An 18,724-nucleotide genomic window follows, 5' to 3' on the forward strand; every position below is an offset into this window, starting at 1 on the left:
TAGTGAAGAAACAGACTCTGTGTGTATGGAACTAAAATGCAGTATGGCTGGCGCCGCGGCTCACTAGGCTAATCCTCCGCCTTGCGGCGCCGGCACACCAGGTTCTAGTCCCGGTCGGGGCGCCGGATTCTGTCCCGGTTGCCCCTCTTCCGGGCCAGCTCTCTGCTGTGGCCTGGGAGTGCAGTGGAGGATGGCCCAAGTGTTTAGGCCCTGCACCCCATGGGAGACCAGGAGAAGTACCTGGCTCCTGGCTCTGGATCAGCGCGGTGTGCCGGCCGCAGCGTGCCGGCCCTGGCAGCCATTGGAGGGTGAACCAACGGCAAAGGAAGACCTTTCTCTCTGTCTCTCTCTCTCACTATCCACTCTGCCTGTCAAAAAAAAAAATGCAGTATGATAGAATAGTATCTGACTATTCTTATAACTGCAACTCAAGTATTAATGCGTCCCACTTTATACCAGTGTAGCATGGAGGATTTCAAGCCCCTTATGTCAGATACATACACATTGCCATTGGACTGCTTCAAGGAATCTCGTATTATTGGATGGTTTTTGTCCTTCGTAGGTACATACACTATGTGTTTGACCTGGGAAATGGCCCCAACGTGATTAAAGGCAACAGTGACCGCCCTCTGAATGATAACCAGTGGCACAACGTCGTTATCACCCGGGACAACAGCAACACCCACAGCCTGAAGGTGGACACCAAGGTGGTCACCCAGGTTATCAATGGTGCCAAGAACCTGGATTTGAAAGGTATACATGATAAAAAAAAAAATGCATTCTCTTTAGGGCATTTCCTATAGTAGAAAGGCTAGTTCCAAAGGCAAACTACAGGGTGGGAATGTCATGCATTTTTGATACCTTGTGCATACACTATTTAATGACTATTGAATTGTGCCCTAGTGCAATCATTCAGTTTATGCTCATACATTCCTCAGGGCATGGTTCATTTTCCCTGATAACCTCAGGAACGTTCTTTCGGAGGGACTAAGTGATCAGATGATAAACGTCAAAATGATGAAACTGTCATTGCAAAAAGAAGGGTCTGTTGGCTTTGCAGTTCTAGCTGAATCATTCACTGTGTGGGTGGTGTTTGTGAAGTTTCTTTGCCCCATTTAGCTTAGGTATATTTTATGGAAAGTGGGAATAATAATTGCTACTCCCTGTCTGGATTGTTAGAGGAGTTGCAATGGAATCTGTAAAAACCTTAGCACATTATTGGGAACAAGTTGCATATAAAAAGACCTCAGTAAGTCATTTCCTTGAAAATGCTGTTCATCTTTACTTCATCATAAAAGAAGGACAACACCTGCTTCATAGAATCGACACAGTGATTAAAATTTGTGAGATGATGTGTGTAAAATGAATGTCGGCCGCAGTGCACCGGCCACAGCGGCCATTGAGGGGTGAACCAACGGAAAAGGAAGACCTTTCTCTCTGTCTGTCTCTCTCACTGTCTACTCTGCCTGCCAAAAAAAAAAAAAAAAAAAAAAAGTCACAAGAAGCATTTGGTTTCTTCTTTTTACAACTTAGAAACTGTTAATTGTTCTGTTTGAGCCTCCTCCACTCATTAGCGTGCTATATTATTTTTATCTGATAAATCGTCTGAAACAGCTTGAGTTGATGTGGTTGCCATGTTGTTTACTCATTCTCTTTTGCTATTCACCGTTCTTTCCAGGTGATCTCTATATGGCTGGTCTGGCCCAAGGCATGTACAGCAACCTCCCGAAGCTTGTGGCCTCTCGTGATGGCTTTCAAGGCTGTCTGGCTTCAGTGGACTTGAATGGACGCCTGCCAGACCTCATCAATGATGCCCTCCATCGGAGCGGACAGATCGAGCGTGGCTGTGAAGGTACAACCTGTTTGCATTTTCAGCTACAGCCTTGTTGCAAGCCTCTCTGCTGCCTCTGCCGTGCCTCCTTCCTCAGTTTACCTATTCTCTCTCATCTCCATTTGCCATCTGCCATTGCATCGCCATTAGTGTCCTTTGGTCACTGGTTCAGTATGTCAAAACATGGCCCCAGGCTTCAGGAATGGTCGTTGGCCCATGTTTTCCCAGTGTTACATACTAGCTGAAAGGGAAACTTCCTTGGCATCAGCATCAGTCTTCGCTCAGTCTTTGCCTTTGCTTATAGAATGGCTGAAAAGGCATTGGAGACTTGTATTTATATTTTAATGCATGATGATGACCAAAGCAGACACTGTAATAAGTTATTTATTATGGTTAATAATAGCTGCATTGTTTAATGTGACTCTAACAGCTGATAGGAAAATGATGTCAGAATGCCATGATGATGGAAAGGAAGTAACATTTATTGAGCACTCACTAGATATCAGGCATTGTTAGACAGCTCCTGAGTATAATGTCATAGAACATCATGGGCTTTGTTGTTGGAAAGATGTAGATTCAGATCTTGTTAGCAGTGTGATATTTGACAATTTACTTATCCTCTCTGAGCTACATATTTCTCAGCTGAAAAGGCAATAATATTTAACCTAGCATGATAAAACAGGTAGATGAAATATATTTTATATATATATAAATAAATAAATAAATAAATAAATGCCTGGTACATTGTAGGTACTCAATAAATGGTGAGACTCTTGTCTATAGATATTATCTCATGTGAGACATTTAATAACTTTGCATGTCTATCATGCAGCACAACAAACCATGCTCAGCCTGTTTTTGTAGACTGTCTACTCTCTTGAAATACGTGAATTTTACCATTGTTCCTGAATCTAAGGTCTTTACAATAAAGACATTGTCTTTTTAACCAGCAGAGGGCAGCAGTAAACACCTTAAGCCTGTCGGCCTTAGGTTAGCTGAAAAGGTGATTTTACCTAAAATGAAGGGCAAAGAGGTTGCCTAACCTGTCACCAAGATCTATATATGCTTCCTCTGGTTGAGCCTCATGGTCTTTTGTTTGTGCACTGTATCGTGTTTTCTTGATTCTTTGTTAATTTGCAACATCAAACCTGTTCATTCATCTCCTGTGTTCAACTTAACCACCTTCCATCTGGGTTCTTTCAGTGTCTTAATGCACATTTTTAAAAATGCTTCCCATCATCTTTTAAGGCTGACTTGTAATATGGAAGTTCCGTCTCTTTGACTAAGAGTCAGTTGCTGTGTTACATTAGTAACAAGACTGATGAACCTTATATCCCATTCCTTTTCTCCCTTTAGCCAGAAAATACTTTTGAATTTCATTGGCTGCATATGCTGTGTGTATGTATGTGTGTGTATAGGGGGACATAAGGATGGCATTCACAAACTACTTAAACTCTTTTCTAGAAATGCACAATTATATTAATTTCAAAAATTATTGACTCATTGGCCAGTTCATAGTCCTCTCAGCTGTTGAACAGCAAGCCAGTGATAGGTGCAGCATTTGGAATTAAATTGAATATCTTAGTTTAGAAGATTGTGGAAGGACAATAATTCTAGTTATTCTGGAATAATAATTCATATCAACCCAAATCACAATATATAAACAAATACTAAAAGGTATAAGAAATGGCTCAGATGCTAAATATTTTTATTATGCCACTGGTTCTTAGATTTAAAAGTCAATGATAACCAGCCATTTAATACTATAGAAATGTTGCCCAATAGAAATACAATGTAAATCATGAATATATAATTTTAAATTTCCTAGTGGGTACATTAAAAATGTTATAAATAAAATGAAAGCCTATGGTTTATTTAATGTAGTCCAGTATACCCAAAACATAGTTTAGCATGTAATAATTATAAAATTACTGATAGATATTTACATTATTTTTATCAAATTAAGGCATAAAATTATCTTTATACGTTCAGTGCATCTCATTCAGACTACACATGTGAAGTGTTCAGTAGGCACAAGTGTGTAGAGCTACTGTTTTGGAAACACAATGTTACAAGATGTAAAAATCAGGGTATAAAGAAATTAAGTTATGGTATTGGATTAAAAAGAGATTTAAACAAACTTTTATGAAAGTGAACAGAAGTACACTGTATAAAGGGGGGAATGTACCCCACTTAAGAGAGCTTTAAGAGAAGCAGAAGGGGCATTAGCAAAAGGAAATGACCCATCAAATTGTGGGAAATGTTCCCATCCCTACTGCAGCCCTGTGTGCAGATTATCGTGACTCACCACACACATTAAGGTGGGTTCTGACCTTCCTGTAGCATGGGTGATTGTTCAAACCGGATATTGTGACTTGATGGCTTTGCCACATGAATCTGTGGCAAATCCCATGAGCTAATAACACTGCACTCTATTGCCATGGAGATAATCATGATGGTTCCCCTTTGAGTATTATGACCGCCCCCTGGGTGGGATGAAGTGGAGGATGAGTGCTGAGCAGAGAAGGTCCTTGTTTATTGTACACAAATGACTTGGATAATTAGCCTAAGTGCCTTGGAGAAATGGCCAGAAAAGTGGGTTAAGACATAAATTACTGTCATTGCAAGTTTGCTCTGTTGTGAATCAGCCATTGTGAAAGATCCCAGGAGCTTTTTAGGGTTCTGTGGAAATGAAGCCATGGAAAATGGTGGGGAGGAAAGCGAAGGGCACACAATCTTGGTGAGTCTACGAAAGTCGTTGTTCTCATCCAGAATCTCGTGTACATAGCATGTGACTCCCAAGAAGGCCTCTGGGCATCTCAGAGGAAAGGAAACACACTCCTTGATTTATCATTTCTATATATGGGATAGAGAACAGGTAGGGCATGTGGCTTGATTGCTCAGGACTGAGAGTTGAGCTCTTCAAGGAGGTGATTGTTTTATGCTCACATATTTAAGAACCATAGATCAAGCTATGTTATCTTCTTGTCTCATCCAATGACACTAACACCTTGAGATTCCTAATCTAGTAAATGAGTTTCTTTCCCTACTTTGTCTGACACAGGACAACAAACAAAAGGCCAAAAGCTCAAAAGTATATTTTTTAAAGATTTTATTTATTTATTTGAGAGGTAGAGTCACAGACAGGGAGAGACAGAGAGAAAGGTCTTCCACCTGCTGGTTCACTCCCCAAATGGCTGCAATGGCCAGAGCTGCGCCAATCCGAAGCCAGGAGCCAGGAGCCTCCTCCAAGTCTCCCATGTGGGTGCAGGGGCCCAAGGGCTTGGGCCATCTTCCACTGCTTTTCCAGGCCATGGTAGAGAGCAGCAGCTGGGACTAGAACCAGCACCCATATGAGATGCCAGCGCCACAGGCAGAGGATTAACCTGCTGCGCCACAGCGCCGGCCCCTCAAGATTATTTTTAAAACATATTAATTCACTACCCTTCAGATCTCACAAGAAAGGGTGATGTAGATTTTGATCTTTTGTCTCCAATATACTGATTGTAAAATTTAGAAATTAAGTGCAGTTTCTGGACAACTCCTACCCCAGAGCTAGCTGTGGCTTGTGACTTCTCTATTTAGGGTAGGAATTCTTAGGGTATTGCCTGATAGAATGTGTGGCTGGTAAATATCTCTTCCTGTCTTGAGGTCAGTGTTGCTGCAGAGGCAAGGCATTGTGGGCTGGAAATGCTATTCTACAACTGCATAGGAGAAACATCAGAGGGAAACACACCTCTTCACTTCAAGACTGGCATGCATAAATTAAAAAAAGATGTTGACTTGATGCCTTTTTGCCCACAAACATTTGAGCTTGGCTGCATTCTAATAAATTGAACACATGGAGCCCTTTTGCACCCCTCAAAAAAGCAACTGGACACAAGTCCCCTGCCCTAGTGATAGGTTCCTTGAGGCACATGCAGCATGGTGTAAGAGTTGCTCCCAAGTGGCTCTTCCCAATTCAGCTCCTGAATGGTCAGAATGGTTTTTACGGGCTCTGTCTGATTGTGCTCCTGTGTCTTTTTCGCCTGGCCACGCCACTCTCCTTGTTTCTGGACCGTGTACCTCGCAGTTGGCTGTGTGGGTGTGGGAAGGCTGTTGTTGCCCATTGCTTGTGCTTTGTCCAGTCCAGCATTTCCTGCCTCTGCTCTGCTGACGTGGCTCTGAGGAGGCCTGCTCCACTCCTGGTCTGCACGCCCGCTGTCTGTGCTGTCTCTGGTGCCCTTGTGGGTCTGTCTGAGTGATGTTGGTTATGCAGACTGCATTGTCGTTTCTGTGATGTTACCCGGGTTGACTCTACCTCTGACTAACCTCTGGTTATTGTTTCCGCTTTTTCTGTTCTTTTGCTAACAAAGTTGCGTTGACCAAAGCTGACCTGCAAGGTAGAGAAGGCTCTTGTTCCCATTACCACTTTGGACCCAAAGATGCCCTTGGTGTAACCCGTGGTGTCTTTTCTTTGGAGGTCTTCAAGCTGTCACACCTCTTGGGCAGCAGCAGTTGTGGGGAGGGGGCTGAACCCTGTGTTCTTCTGGAAGGGGGATGGAAAACCCACATCAGTGCATGAAAACAGCTATGAAGAGGAGACTTCATGGGGATAAGAACACGATTCCATCTTGGGGGTGGGCGTGGTGATCGAAGAAGTCTGACAGCATTCTGTATTGTGACAACCCACACACACATTAATCTACTGTGGGAATGATTAGCACCTCTCTAAGTAGTTGCTGTGGAGGGGTTGGCTCCTGTTAATTTATTCTCTTATAGACAGAAGGCAGCACTTGGAAGAAAAAGGCAAAGAGACCACTTGGGCTCTTCGTGTGCTATTTTCTGGGTCAGGTAGGTCATCTTGTAGAGCAGAGCAGGACGCTTCAGTCCTTGTGTCTTAGGACAGAGAATGTCATTTTCCCTTAACTCATTTTAAAGAAATATTCTTAGGCATTTGGGAGATATTAATGTCATTAAAGTGTTCCAGAGATTTATATTTCCTATTGGGGATTTTGGTTGAGCACTTTAATTTCCTGTTTTGTGAACTAAGGAAAAAAACACTCTTGGGGAAGAACAGGGTCTGTCAGCTTTATCCTGAGTACCCTATAAAATGCCTGCATGTGAGATGTCAGTGAATATTTTTGGTAGAAACTGCTTTTTCTATCATCCAGAGAAGCACCTTCCAAAATCACTAATGGCCCAGTGGTCCTGTCATAGCAGGCTGCTTTGACGCAGAATAGCAAGGGAGGAACAGGAATTTTAGGTGTCTTTGGATGGTCATCAATCCAGGGGCTGAGCCTCAGGTGGCTTCTGCAGAGCTCATAATTAGCAAAAATTGTAGGAAGTGGTTAAGGCAGAGGTGGCTTAAAAGTGCTTTTCATCTAGAAGATCATTTACTGAGCTTTGACTTGCTTGCTATATGCCATGTAGGCAACTGTACAAGTATCTGTCTCCCTGAAGGACATCAACTAATAAGGCCTCTCTCTTGCCATTTTACTGCAATTCTTCTTTTTAATCTCCTCTTAGCAGATTGACATTTTCTGATATATACTAAAATTAATGAAAAGGAAAGAACATACACTGGATTAGTACTTTGAAGTCTAAGAAGCAATACAATTACTTTCAGTTTCAAAGTATTTAGGGCCCTTTTGGTAATACTGCTTTTGTTCCTTTAAATATTTATTCATTTGAACAACAGAGTGACAGAGAGGGAGGGAGAGGAAGAGGAAGACAGAGAGAGCGCTTGAGATTGACCCACTTTTGATGTGCTGATTCACACCCCAAATGTCCACAACAGCCTGGTCTGGACCAGGCTGAATCCAGGGGACAGGAACTCCATCCTGGCCCACTACATGGGCAGCAGGTCTCCAAATACTTGGGCCATATTCTGCTGCCTTCCCAGGAGCATTAGCAGAATTGGAAGCAGAGTAGCCAGGACTTGAACTGGCCATTGGATATATGATGCTGGCATTGCAAGTGGCAGCTTAACCTGCTGTACCACAAATCCAATTAATATTGTTACCTTGTAGACATTATGTTCAGTCGTCAGAGAGGTCCGTTATGAATTACTCTCAATGGCAGCAAGGGAAAGGGGACAGGATTTGGTCTACCATGTGAAACAACCCAAGGTTGTTGAAGTTCTTTTGGACCAGATTTGGTCGATAAAAAAGACAACTGCATCTCTTCCTATTTGAATTCCCAGAAAATAACATATACCCTCTCATACAGGGACCTCATACTGGGCAAAATAATCTCAAAATTCCCATCTAAAGGAAAAACAGAAGTGATATATCTCTATACCTACTGTAAAAAGTTTAAGGAAATGTAGACACAGATGTGGGAATACGATATTTTGGATTATCTTAACTTTCTACTTTATAGAAGAAACCTAGTGATCACAGTAAGTGTTGAGGAAGTTATTTTTTTTCAATTTATCTGCAAGACAGAGAGAGAATATGAATGAATGAATGAATGTGAGACATATCTCCTGTCTATTGTTTGTCTCACACAGCCAGAACAAAGCTGGGAGCTGGGAATCCAATTTCAGACCCTCACATGGGCACCAGGGACCCAACCCCTTGAGCCACCATCCTCTGCCTCCCAGCATTTGCTTTAGCTGGAAGTTGGAATTGGGCCTGGAGCAGACTGAAACCCAGGCTCTCTAGTATGCAACATAGTCATCCCAAGCTGTGTCAGCTGTTAGGCTGAACACTCATGCCCAGGATATGGTTTTGGTTTTCTTAAAGATTTATTTATTTATTGAAAAGGCAGAGTTACAGGGGAAAGGCAGAGGCGGAGAGAGAGGTCTTCCATCTGCTGGTTTACTCCCCAAATGGCCATAATGAACGGAGCTGAGCTGATCAGAATCAGGAGCTTCTTCTGAGTCTCCCACACAGGTGCAGGGGTCCAAGCACTTGGGCCATCTTCTGCTGCTTTCCCAGGCCACAGCAGAGAGCTGGATTGGGAGTGGAGCAGCTGGGACTTGAACTGGCACCCATATGGGATGCTGGCACTGTGGGTGGTGGCTTTACCGATATGCCACAACGCTGGCCCCTAGAACATGTAATTTCATTGCCACAGTCTTCTATTGTTACAATCGCTTGACAGTTTGTGACAGGAGTTGTTGTCCTTTGTAAGTACTTCAGGCCATCTTAATCTCTCCTCCTATTTTGACACAGGACTTTTAGGATGAAAATTCTCTTAGCTTTTAGTTTCTTGCCATTGGAGTATGGACCATTATTCATAAGCCAGCTTTTTCAGATCCAGCCGGTGGGCACAGATAGTACTAATTACCATAAAGTGGGCACAAACAGTGCTAATTACCATGAAGTATGAAGAGCAGGGAAAACATATGAGAAGGAAGCAAGGCAGTCTGAACTGTAGAGGCAAAGGTTTTCAGGTAAGCTACAGAAAGTAGCCTAAGCAGGTTGCAGGAGCCAACTGGTGGAGTCCTCTTGTTATTGTGTTAATGGCTGATGTTTTTTTTTTTTTTTTTTTTTGACAGACAGAGTGGATAGTGAGAGAGAGAGACAGAGAGAAAGGTCTTCCTCTTGCTGTTGGTTCACCCTCCAATGGCCCGCACACAGCGCTGATCTGATGGCAGGAGCCAGGTACTTCTCCTGGTCTCCCATGGGGTGCAGGGCCCAAGCACTTGGGCCATCCTCCACTGCACTCCCTGGCCATAGCAGAGAGCTGGCCTGGAAGAGGGGCAACTGGGACAGAATCCGGCACCCTGACCGGGACTAGAACCCGGAGTGCCGGCGCCACAAGGCAGAGGATTAGCCTAGTGAGCCGCGATGCTGGCCTAATGGCTGATGTTTTGCTCATTATATTAAAGTTCTTCAGTGATCATGTTTCGTTTAACATGAACTAGATAACTGCTACTCCTATGTGTCAGGCACCTTGCTGGATAGTAAGGATGCAGGTGAGAAACCAGTAAGAGATCAGTCAATACTTGCAATGCATCAGGACCATGGATGGACCATGTGCAGTGCCAGTGGTCACCACAGGTGCTTGGGGAATATCTGTGGTAGAAGCATGGAGGCTTATCTAAGAGCATGGGTACTTTGGGACCTACAGGAAGCCACGATTGCTGAAATAATCTGAAAGTAAAGATCTGATGGAAGGTGAAACTGGAATGGTAGAGTGCAGACAGGTGGCAGCATATTCTCACGAAGGGTTGGGACTGTTTCTCAAGGATGCCTGAAAAAAGACGTAGATTTGGGTCAGATTTTCCTTCTATCAAGATCACTCTGACACTAGGATGGAGAATGGGACTACAGAGGTTCCCATTAGGAGGGAAGAGCATATGCTAAGTCAGAAGAGAAATGCCCCGTTGCCTGGCTGGTATGCTATGGCTTTTCCCGCTATGCCACGATGCCAGCCCAAGGGTCTCTTAATTCATGAATCCCATTTTAAAAAACATCCTTGTGAGATTTTGATAGACTTACGAGTCATATGCACCTACACACAGATACACATACATATATTCATCTTCCTTTATTTCTTTTCCTTCACACCCAGATACTGCTCTCACTGCCCCCATGAGACAAAGCACATTAAAGGCTGTGAAATGGGGGCCTGCATTGTGGCACAGTTGGTTAAGCCCCTGCCTATGATGCCAGCATCCCATATAAGGATAGGTTGGAGTCCCAGCTGCTCCACTTCTGATCCAGCTCCCTGCTAATAGGCCTGGGAGAGCAGCAGCAGATGGCCCAAGTGCTTCAAGGTGGAAGATCTCTTTACACACTTCCTGGCAGTGCTCACAGGGCTTGCCAGGTCAGATGGGACATGTGCTTAGTATGGGACAAGCAAACCTGGAGTTCCACACAGAGTTCCACTACGATGACTTCACACAGGTTGCACTCATGCAGTCTTTGCCCTTGACACTTTATTAATTATTTAAAATTTTAAATGTAAGTAAGGTGAACACATTTCATGTATTTCACATATACAGATTTAAGTGCATGGTATTTCCCACCTACCTTTCCTCCCACCTGTACTCCTACCCTCCCTCCTCCTTCCTTCCTTATTTTTTCTTTTAATTTTTACAATGACATATTTTTAGTTTATTTTGTCACCATAAGCTTAACCCTCCATTTAATAATTTGTATTTGAAGTTGGTGAATACTAGCAAATCAGCCCCATTTGGTGCCTTTTACTGGTTTTCTGGCATAGACTTTGGGCAGCAGACTTGCTGTGGCGTCCAAACCTGTATCCCACTCCCCTGCCCCCATACCCTTTTACTCCTCCATCTACTGCTTATTTGCTCAGAGCCAGCTGGGACTGATTTAGCCATATTTATTAATTTTCTTCCTTTTTAAATTTAGCTAAGACAAAAAAAATTATCTGAGAGGCAGAGGGAGCGCGAGCAAGCCCCCGTGTGCTGGATCACTCCCCAAACACCTGGCACTGCCAGTATTGTTTTGGGTCTAAGTGGGAGCCAGGAATAATTCAATCCAGGTTTCCACATGGGTGGCAGGGACCCATTTACTTGAACCATCACCTCTGCCTCCCAAGATTTCCATTAGCAGGCAGCTGGAGTCAGGAGCTATAGTTGGGATGAAATTCAGGTGCTGCACTGTGGAATGTGGGCATCTCTTAACTGCTAGGCTAAATGCCCCCTCTTTATCAATTTTCAATTGGGATGTTTGACTCAAAGGTTTAGTTAAATTTCACCTGTTGGTAGGTAACCAAGGAAAAGCCCATTCTGATACTATTGTCCTGTGCTTTAGGGAGCTGTTTTATCTCAATGACCTGAAAATAAAAAAAGACACTTTCTACTTTGCTTTTATGGAACTTGAACTGGAGTTGACTAAATCAGTTTGCAGGTACTTTAGTGACAGGCATGAAATGACAGTATAGGACAGTTTTCAAAAGCAATCCAAGGTTCAAGACAAATGATGGGAAATTTATAGCAGCCATAAGAGTTACCATCTAAAAAACAAGAAAACAAGACACAATGTGATGTTTTCCATTGAATTCAGAAGACAGCTGGGATAGAAATTCAAAAGCACAGACATCCAAAACAAAAATAAATAAATTAGATTGCATCAAACTGAAAAGCTTTGGAAAGGTAAAGGAAATCATTAGGAAACTGAAGAGACAGCCCAGGAATTGGAAGAAGATATTTGCAAAGCATATGGAACTAAGAGTTAGAAACAAAAGCACCAACATGATTGACAGCTTACCTAGTCTTTCAGTCACACTTCTTGTCCCTTTGTCTAAGAAGGAAAATTTTCCATCTTTTCTCAAAAGGATATCTAACTGCTTTTGTGAGTATTGATTCCATATCAAATGCAAAAGCAGAGTACACTGTCCCTACATAGAAGTTTCCTGAGGCCTTATGAGCTATGAACTGGTCATTTGAAAATCTGGAGGAAGGATATTTTGGGCCCAGGGTCCAGCAAGCGCAAAGGAATGTGTGAAGATAGATACATGCTTGAAGAATTAGAGTAGTGGTTCCCAAATCGGGGCAGATGTTGAATCACTTGGAGGGCTTGGTACAACTTGGATTTTTGAACCTTGCCCTTAACCCCAGCCCCAGGGAATAGCCTGGGTGGGACCAGACAATGTTCTTTTCATGAAAGCTACCAGGTGATCCAGATAGTGCTGATGTCAGGGCAGCAGTGTGAGTGTGGTTGTGTTAGAACTGAATCACAGGAGGCATGGGTTCATCACCATGAGCTGAGGGCTGAGGGCAATCAGGAGGAAATGAGGTTGGAAGAGGAGGTACACGCTTAATTCTGGATTGCTGAGAAGTCATGGAAGGTTCTACTGGTCCTTACTGGTTATAATATTGTCAATTTGCTGGTATTATTTGATTCTACATGGCCATTAAATCCCTTCATGCATATGAAACAAAACCAACCGAATTTAAACATCACATCAGACTCCATATTTGTATCCTGAACGACCTTTGTCGGTTGGGAGAGACTTCCATGTGCTCACAGCACAGACAGGCTCCCACACTCACAATCTGGGAAGTGACACATAGCCAAGCTGGGGCTAACTACAATGCAGATGAGCTCAGTGTTTGCGGAAATGTTTCTCTCCATCTGTACAGGATAGATGCTTAGTGCAGCAAGAACCTCACTGAAGCATATTTCACGCTTTCCAACAGTAAGCAGTGTTCAGTCCTTTGGTTGTAATATGTGAAATCATGAAACAATTAGAGGCCTATAGAAGCAGAGGACAGTGCAGAGGGCAATAAAGTGCTAAATTGAATATTAGCATATGCGAAAATTAATGATGCAGATAATAAGTGCTATGGTCACCGAGAAGGGGGAGAATCAGTTTTTGAAATTACTGGGCAATGTTTCATCTGGGGGAGGCATTTGGCTGCTCTTTAGAAAATGGTTAATATTTGGCAGTTAGAGGGGAGGGGAAAGGCATGAAAAAGCCTTTGTCTTCAAATTCAATCAACATGCAAAGAGTTATTGTGTTTTCCTGAAGTTTTCTGTGTTCTGCCTTTCAAGGGAAAGCCTTCCATGTGTTTCTGCTTCTCAAGTACAATTGAATTACCAGCCCATTGTCTGGTGAGAGCTGTTTGGTCAGGGAGCCCCCGTGGACTTCTCAGGAGCTTTTATCCTTTGAAAGAAGCTGTCCTGATTTGCCATTGTTAATGAAACTGGTACCACACAATGCTCAAGTTTAAGACCCACTGAGAACATGACCATGTACCTCCTTTCATCTCAACATGGGGGAACCACATGGCAAATAGGAGCTGCAGAAACCCAGCAGTAGTGCCATTCCCCTAGTGTTAGTAATTGTCTTGAACTTTCTTATGTCATCTCCTAACAGCTTTGTCTTAGGAGTGATGGCCTGTACTGCTTCCTTCCTTCGTGCATAAATACAAAATGTCTTGCCACCCAGAAGACAACCCTTTGTAGTCAGCTATCTCGTTTGAACATGCATCCTTAGGACCCCTGTGTGCTTACATTTCAATATTCTGTGCCTGTGTGAGGCTTACCTTAGAAACTGTGAAATATGCAGTTGCTGCAAGAGATCTATTTTTTACTCTGTTAAGTGCTTTTGTGTATTAGTTCCTGACTAATAGATCGAATGAGTCAAAGAGCTCACCTTCTTTGCTGAGGCTCTCTGGAAGATGGAGTTATCCTGAATATTGTGATATTTCCTGTTAGCCCAGATAATGCCATAGATAGAGGTTTATCTTTAATTCCAAGGTTAGGTAGAAAACAGGAGTTTAAAAAAAGGAGAATGGTTGAAAGGAAGCATTGGGTTGACCTAAGGAGAATTTTGAATGGAATCTATAAGATTAGATGTCACTACTTATTTTGCCTCACCCATTCTTATTAGTAAATGATTCCAAAATAAGTATACTTATTTGTAAGGTACAGACATGTACTGTTATATTATTAGTATACAAAATATGCACAAAATATAAATAAGGAACAAAATGCAGTAATGATATACTTTCTTTGTATGCCTCAAATAATTCTCTTTTGCATCTCTGGTCCATGCACATCCTGCTTAAGAGAACACTTCAAAAGTACTTAGAACAACAGGGTAGTATTGTACAATGGGTCTCAAATTTTAGTTCAATCAAAATTCCTGGGAAGCTTGTGAAAACCAATTTCTGTCTCCTTACAGAGTCTCAAATTTGGTAGAGCTGGGGTGTGGCCCAAACATTTCCATTTTTAACAAGTTCCTAGGTGATGTTAGCCTGAGAATGACACTTGGAAAACTGGTGTAGTTAAGAGCATGAGATTCAAATTAATCTCCAGGTTGAGGCCGGCACTGCAGCTCACTAGGCTAATCCTCCAAATGCGGCACCGGCACACCGGGTTCTAGTCCCAGTCGGGGCACCGGATTCTGTCCTGGTTGCCCCTCTTCCAGGCCAGCTCTCTGCTGTGGCCCAGGAGTGTAGTGGAGGAAGGCCCAAGTCCCGCATGGGAGACCAGGAGAAGCACCTGGCTCCTCCTGGCTTTGGATCGGCGCGGTGCGCTGGCCGCAGCAGCCATTGGAGGGTGAACCAACAGAAAAGGAAGACCTTTCTCTCTGTCTCTCTCTCTCACTGTCCACTCTGCCTGTCAAGAAAAAAAATCTCCAAGTTGATTAAAGTGGCCTTTAATTACCAAATTTGTAACTTTGGGTAACTTATTTAAACTCTCTGAGTTCAGTGTTGGTTTTTTTTTTTTTTTTTTTTTTTTTTTTTTTTTTTTTTTAAGTTGTGAAATGGAGGTAATTATACATTTACCTCTTGGAGTCACGGGCAAGCTTAGTGAGCTATGCAGAGCAAGTGCTTAGTGTCTGGCAGTAAGCCACTAAATTTCATCGCATGTTGGTCACTCTGTCCTCTTTCTCACCCTCTTCTCCTGATCATTAACATCATCATCAAACGTATGTCACAAAATAGACCTTAGAGACTTTCAATATCAGGATAAAACTTTGTGCCTTAATTCGTAAGAATCACATAGATACATTTTTCTGCTTTCACCTTCTACATTAGGAAAGACTATGCTCCAAATGAGACATGGTAGTAGTTGAATGGTAGTGATGAAGCTCTTTTGCAAAGTCTGCCTCAAGGAGAACAGTGTGTTCAGCCCTCTCCCTCCTGTTTGTACACCTTGACAGTTTGTGGCTAAGTGTACATTTCTGTCTTTTGTACGTATTCAGTTCTTGTTGCATGTGATTGACTTTTTTGGTGATTGTGTCTGAATATCTGGGGGCATGAAAATGGAAAAGTCACGTGATTTGTTTGAATTTGAAGTATTTTTGACATTTCTTCTCTCTCTCTCTCTCTTCTTTCCTTTCTTGTGTATTGTTGTTAGGACCCAGTACAACCTGCCAGGAAGATTCATGTGCCAACCAAGGGGTCTGCATGCAGCAGTGGGAAGGCTTCACGTGCGACTGTTCCATGACCTCTTATTCTGGAAACCAGTGCAATGATCGTGAGTACGACCCTTCCATACTAGGAGGTTTTTCAGGAGGTTTGAGGGTTTGGGGAAACCTTAAGGGACAAATCAAAAGGATAGGTATTCTGAAAGATTCTTAAGTAACTGTTTCTTCCAGAAGCTGGGAAAACAAAGGTTTGGCACAAAGAAACATTTCTTGCTCAACCACACTAGATATTCTCCCATTTGCTTACTCTCTATGTTTTGTTCTTTGGATTACAATACCTGTGACTGGGAAACCAACAAACAAAAAGTCAATAATTCAGTATTTTTTTGTAAGAGGTTTGATTGTCCGTTAATCAGATTATAATAATTGTAAGACTCTCCACATTTTAATTGCATAGAAATTAGAGGATATTTATGAAATTAAGCTATTTTCTCAAAAAGCCTGTGTTTAGAGAACTTTTTAGGCCTTCCAAATGATGATGACTTGGCTGGGAGCATCTTTCAAGTTTATGGCATAAATTTCCTCTGGCTAAGTTTATTGGCTCACTGGTAGGTTTCTATACACATAGCTATTCTGTTTACTCACACGTTTCTCTTTTGTGACTGCGTTTTCATGGATATCTACGTGTATTTGCTTCATAGTAGAAGAGAGCCTGGTAGTTTTAATTTTTTTCCAGTTGTGCCATCTCAGGTGCATCAGCGGATATGGTTGTAAGGGAAGGCTGATGTCGTGGAGGTCATGGTGCAGCTACTTCATCGCTGTGGTCATCTAAAGCCCGAGTCTCCGCTTCATTCTCATGCCATTTTGCTAGCATGGCCATTTTGAAGGCAAGCAAATGCTTGAACATCTTGAATACGTGTTGCAGAGACCTTTTGAAAATTCCTGACTTAGTTGGTTCTACTGATAGGATTTTCTAAATAAGGCCTTTATGGTAGAAGTTTATTTTGCAGTTAAAACTATTCACCCTCCTGGTTTCATAAAAAGCATTGCATGATGTTATCTGAAAAAAAGCAGTCATCTTTTAGTGTTGCCAACATGGCAACAAGTGCCAGTTACAATGTCATTTCCCTCATGTCTGTTTGGTTTTCCTTGATTCCTTATTTCTCAGCCTTTATCATGGGATATAGCTGTCTCTGGTAGTTCTCTTTCCATTTTTCTTGGTTGTGTTTTGCTCCATATGATCTTTCATTCTTTTCAGTTATACAAAGGAGAAATAAATGAGGAATTTTGTGTGTTGAGAGAAAATTATGCAATTCCCATTCATCTAAATATAAGTGTATGCCTCTGTATATGTCATGCAAATGATGCCATGTCACAGAATGTTTTGACATCAGATGGCTCTTGCCAAGAATGCTCGTGTTAATGAAAATCATGTTTTCTTATGTGTGGTTTGGAAATACTGCTGTACTCTGAAACAGGCAGTTATGGACACACCCAGAGTACCTGGGGAACTGTGCTCTTTGCTTTTTCTTGTTCCCCTGATTTATTGGCATAGGATTCACTAGGAATGCTTTTTCCCCAAAATGGTGATGCAATGCCTCTTTATCCTCACAAATCTATTCCTTCTTGCACATATATCCCACTGTGGGTAGACAGTGGTCAGGAGGAGACTCTATGTACGGAGGAGGAGAAAAGGTAAGTTACTCTCACTGCAGTGAAGGTGCACAGTCCTCTCAGAAGGTAAGTATGCGTCTTTCTGTTATTGTCCCTCTCTGCCACCCAGGGCCAGGCATTGTTTTCTGGTAAAAAGTGAACTAGGATTCTCTTCAGTTTCCTATGGTTGTTTCTCTGTTTACTTGTGTGTGTGTGTGTGTGTGTGTGTGCGTGCGCCTAGTGTGGCCTGAGTCTCAGTTCTGGCTGTAGACTACTGCATTATCTGACCTGGGCAGTTTGTTGGTATCTGATGAATTACGAGGACTTATGTCAGCTTCCTTTTCTAGCAATAAATTCTCACACTTCAAAAATGTTTTTAAGTTATCCAGGCTTAAGATATACATTTGGATTAAGAATGCATTTTGCATTTTATTCTCTAAACAATGCAGTGAAATCTTTTGATGGTAAAACACCTAGGAACCCAAATTACTAACACAATTAGCTTATCTGGTCCCCTCTTAAAGAGGGGATCCTGTGGAATCAAGAAAGAAAATTTTAATAACAGACTGTGATAAATGTATAGAATTCCCATCCATAGAATGTGTCTATAAAATAGGGATATAAATTTTTTAACAAAACCCAACCAAATCAATAAAAAGGGTAAGTCGCTTAAATCATTACAATGGCTGTCTCTCTGTCCATAGATTGGCATTCAGGGTATTTGAGGGGTATTTGTCTTTTGAATTAGCAGTAAAGACAGTTGCTTCCACCTGGAAAATCAGTCTCACTGCTTCACATCATTGGCCATTATTTTCAGTATAAACCTTGGAACTTAGAACTGTTATTTTGCTATCTCATCCCACAAACATCTTGAAGGCAGCTACCTTTTTAGTAGTCTACATCTTTACATGTGCTAATAAATTTTTGGTGTATTAGCTTGCTTCAGGAGTTGAGTATTAACCTGTCAACAGCAGAATGGAAAAGGCCTCTCTAAGTCATTGGCCAGCACAGTGGGGAAAATTGTGAAGAAATGGCAGGGTTAAGAGGAAGAGGAAGAGGAATGAAGGAGAATACAGAGAAAATCTGACTTTGTGTATTACTTGGAGGAGCACAGAAACCATTAGTAGTCACTTTGTTGACTTGTGTGGCCTGCTTTTGACCTAAATAATAGAAATGATAATGGCATTTTAGGTGGAATGCCATTAAAGAAATATAGCATTTAGCTAATATATTGAAAATAAATTGCATATGTCTAAAATAAATTACATTTCATAAAATACTCTCATAAGACCATATGAATTGGTTAGAAATGAAATCTAATGGCAAAGGCTTTTGTTGTGGGAAAATGTTTCGAATCTCTCATTTTCCATTAGCTATTTCTCAGGGCAGCAAATTGATCCTCAGTTAGTAGAAATGAAAACATCTCAATTTATTATTGCACATCCAAGAATAGAA

At 42.0% G+C, this 18,724-nt stretch overlaps 1 protein-coding gene across 38 annotated transcripts in view; it reads left to right on the forward strand.

The window, feature by feature from the left end:
- Positions 1-18,724, forward strand: part of NRXN3 (neurexin 3) — a 1,793,247-nt gene that overhangs the window by 874,737 nt on the left and 899,786 nt on the right. For 20 of the 38 annotated variants that reach the window (XM_089322450.1, XM_070065303.2, XM_089322455.1 and 17 more), the window contains 4 exons: positions 563-753; positions 1,679-1,852; positions 6,187-6,213; positions 15,607-15,726. In XM_089322450.1, the coding sequence (XP_089178576.1) occupies positions 563-753; positions 1,679-1,852; positions 6,187-6,213; positions 15,607-15,726 (512 nt within the window). The remainder of the gene's footprint in view (positions 1-562; positions 754-1,678; positions 1,853-6,186; positions 6,214-15,606; positions 15,727-18,724) is intronic. The other 18 variants (XM_051825965.3, XM_017349371.4, XM_008271981.5 and 15 more) reach the window with 1 other exon arrangement.

The sequence above is a fragment of the Oryctolagus cuniculus genome, chromosome 20, assembly GCF_051225735.1.
Source record: "Oryctolagus cuniculus isolate XC-2025 breed Fujian yellow rabbit chromosome 20, ASM5122573v1, whole genome shotgun sequence".
Classification (NCBI taxonomy): domain Eukaryota; kingdom Metazoa; phylum Chordata; class Mammalia; order Lagomorpha; family Leporidae; genus Oryctolagus; species Oryctolagus cuniculus.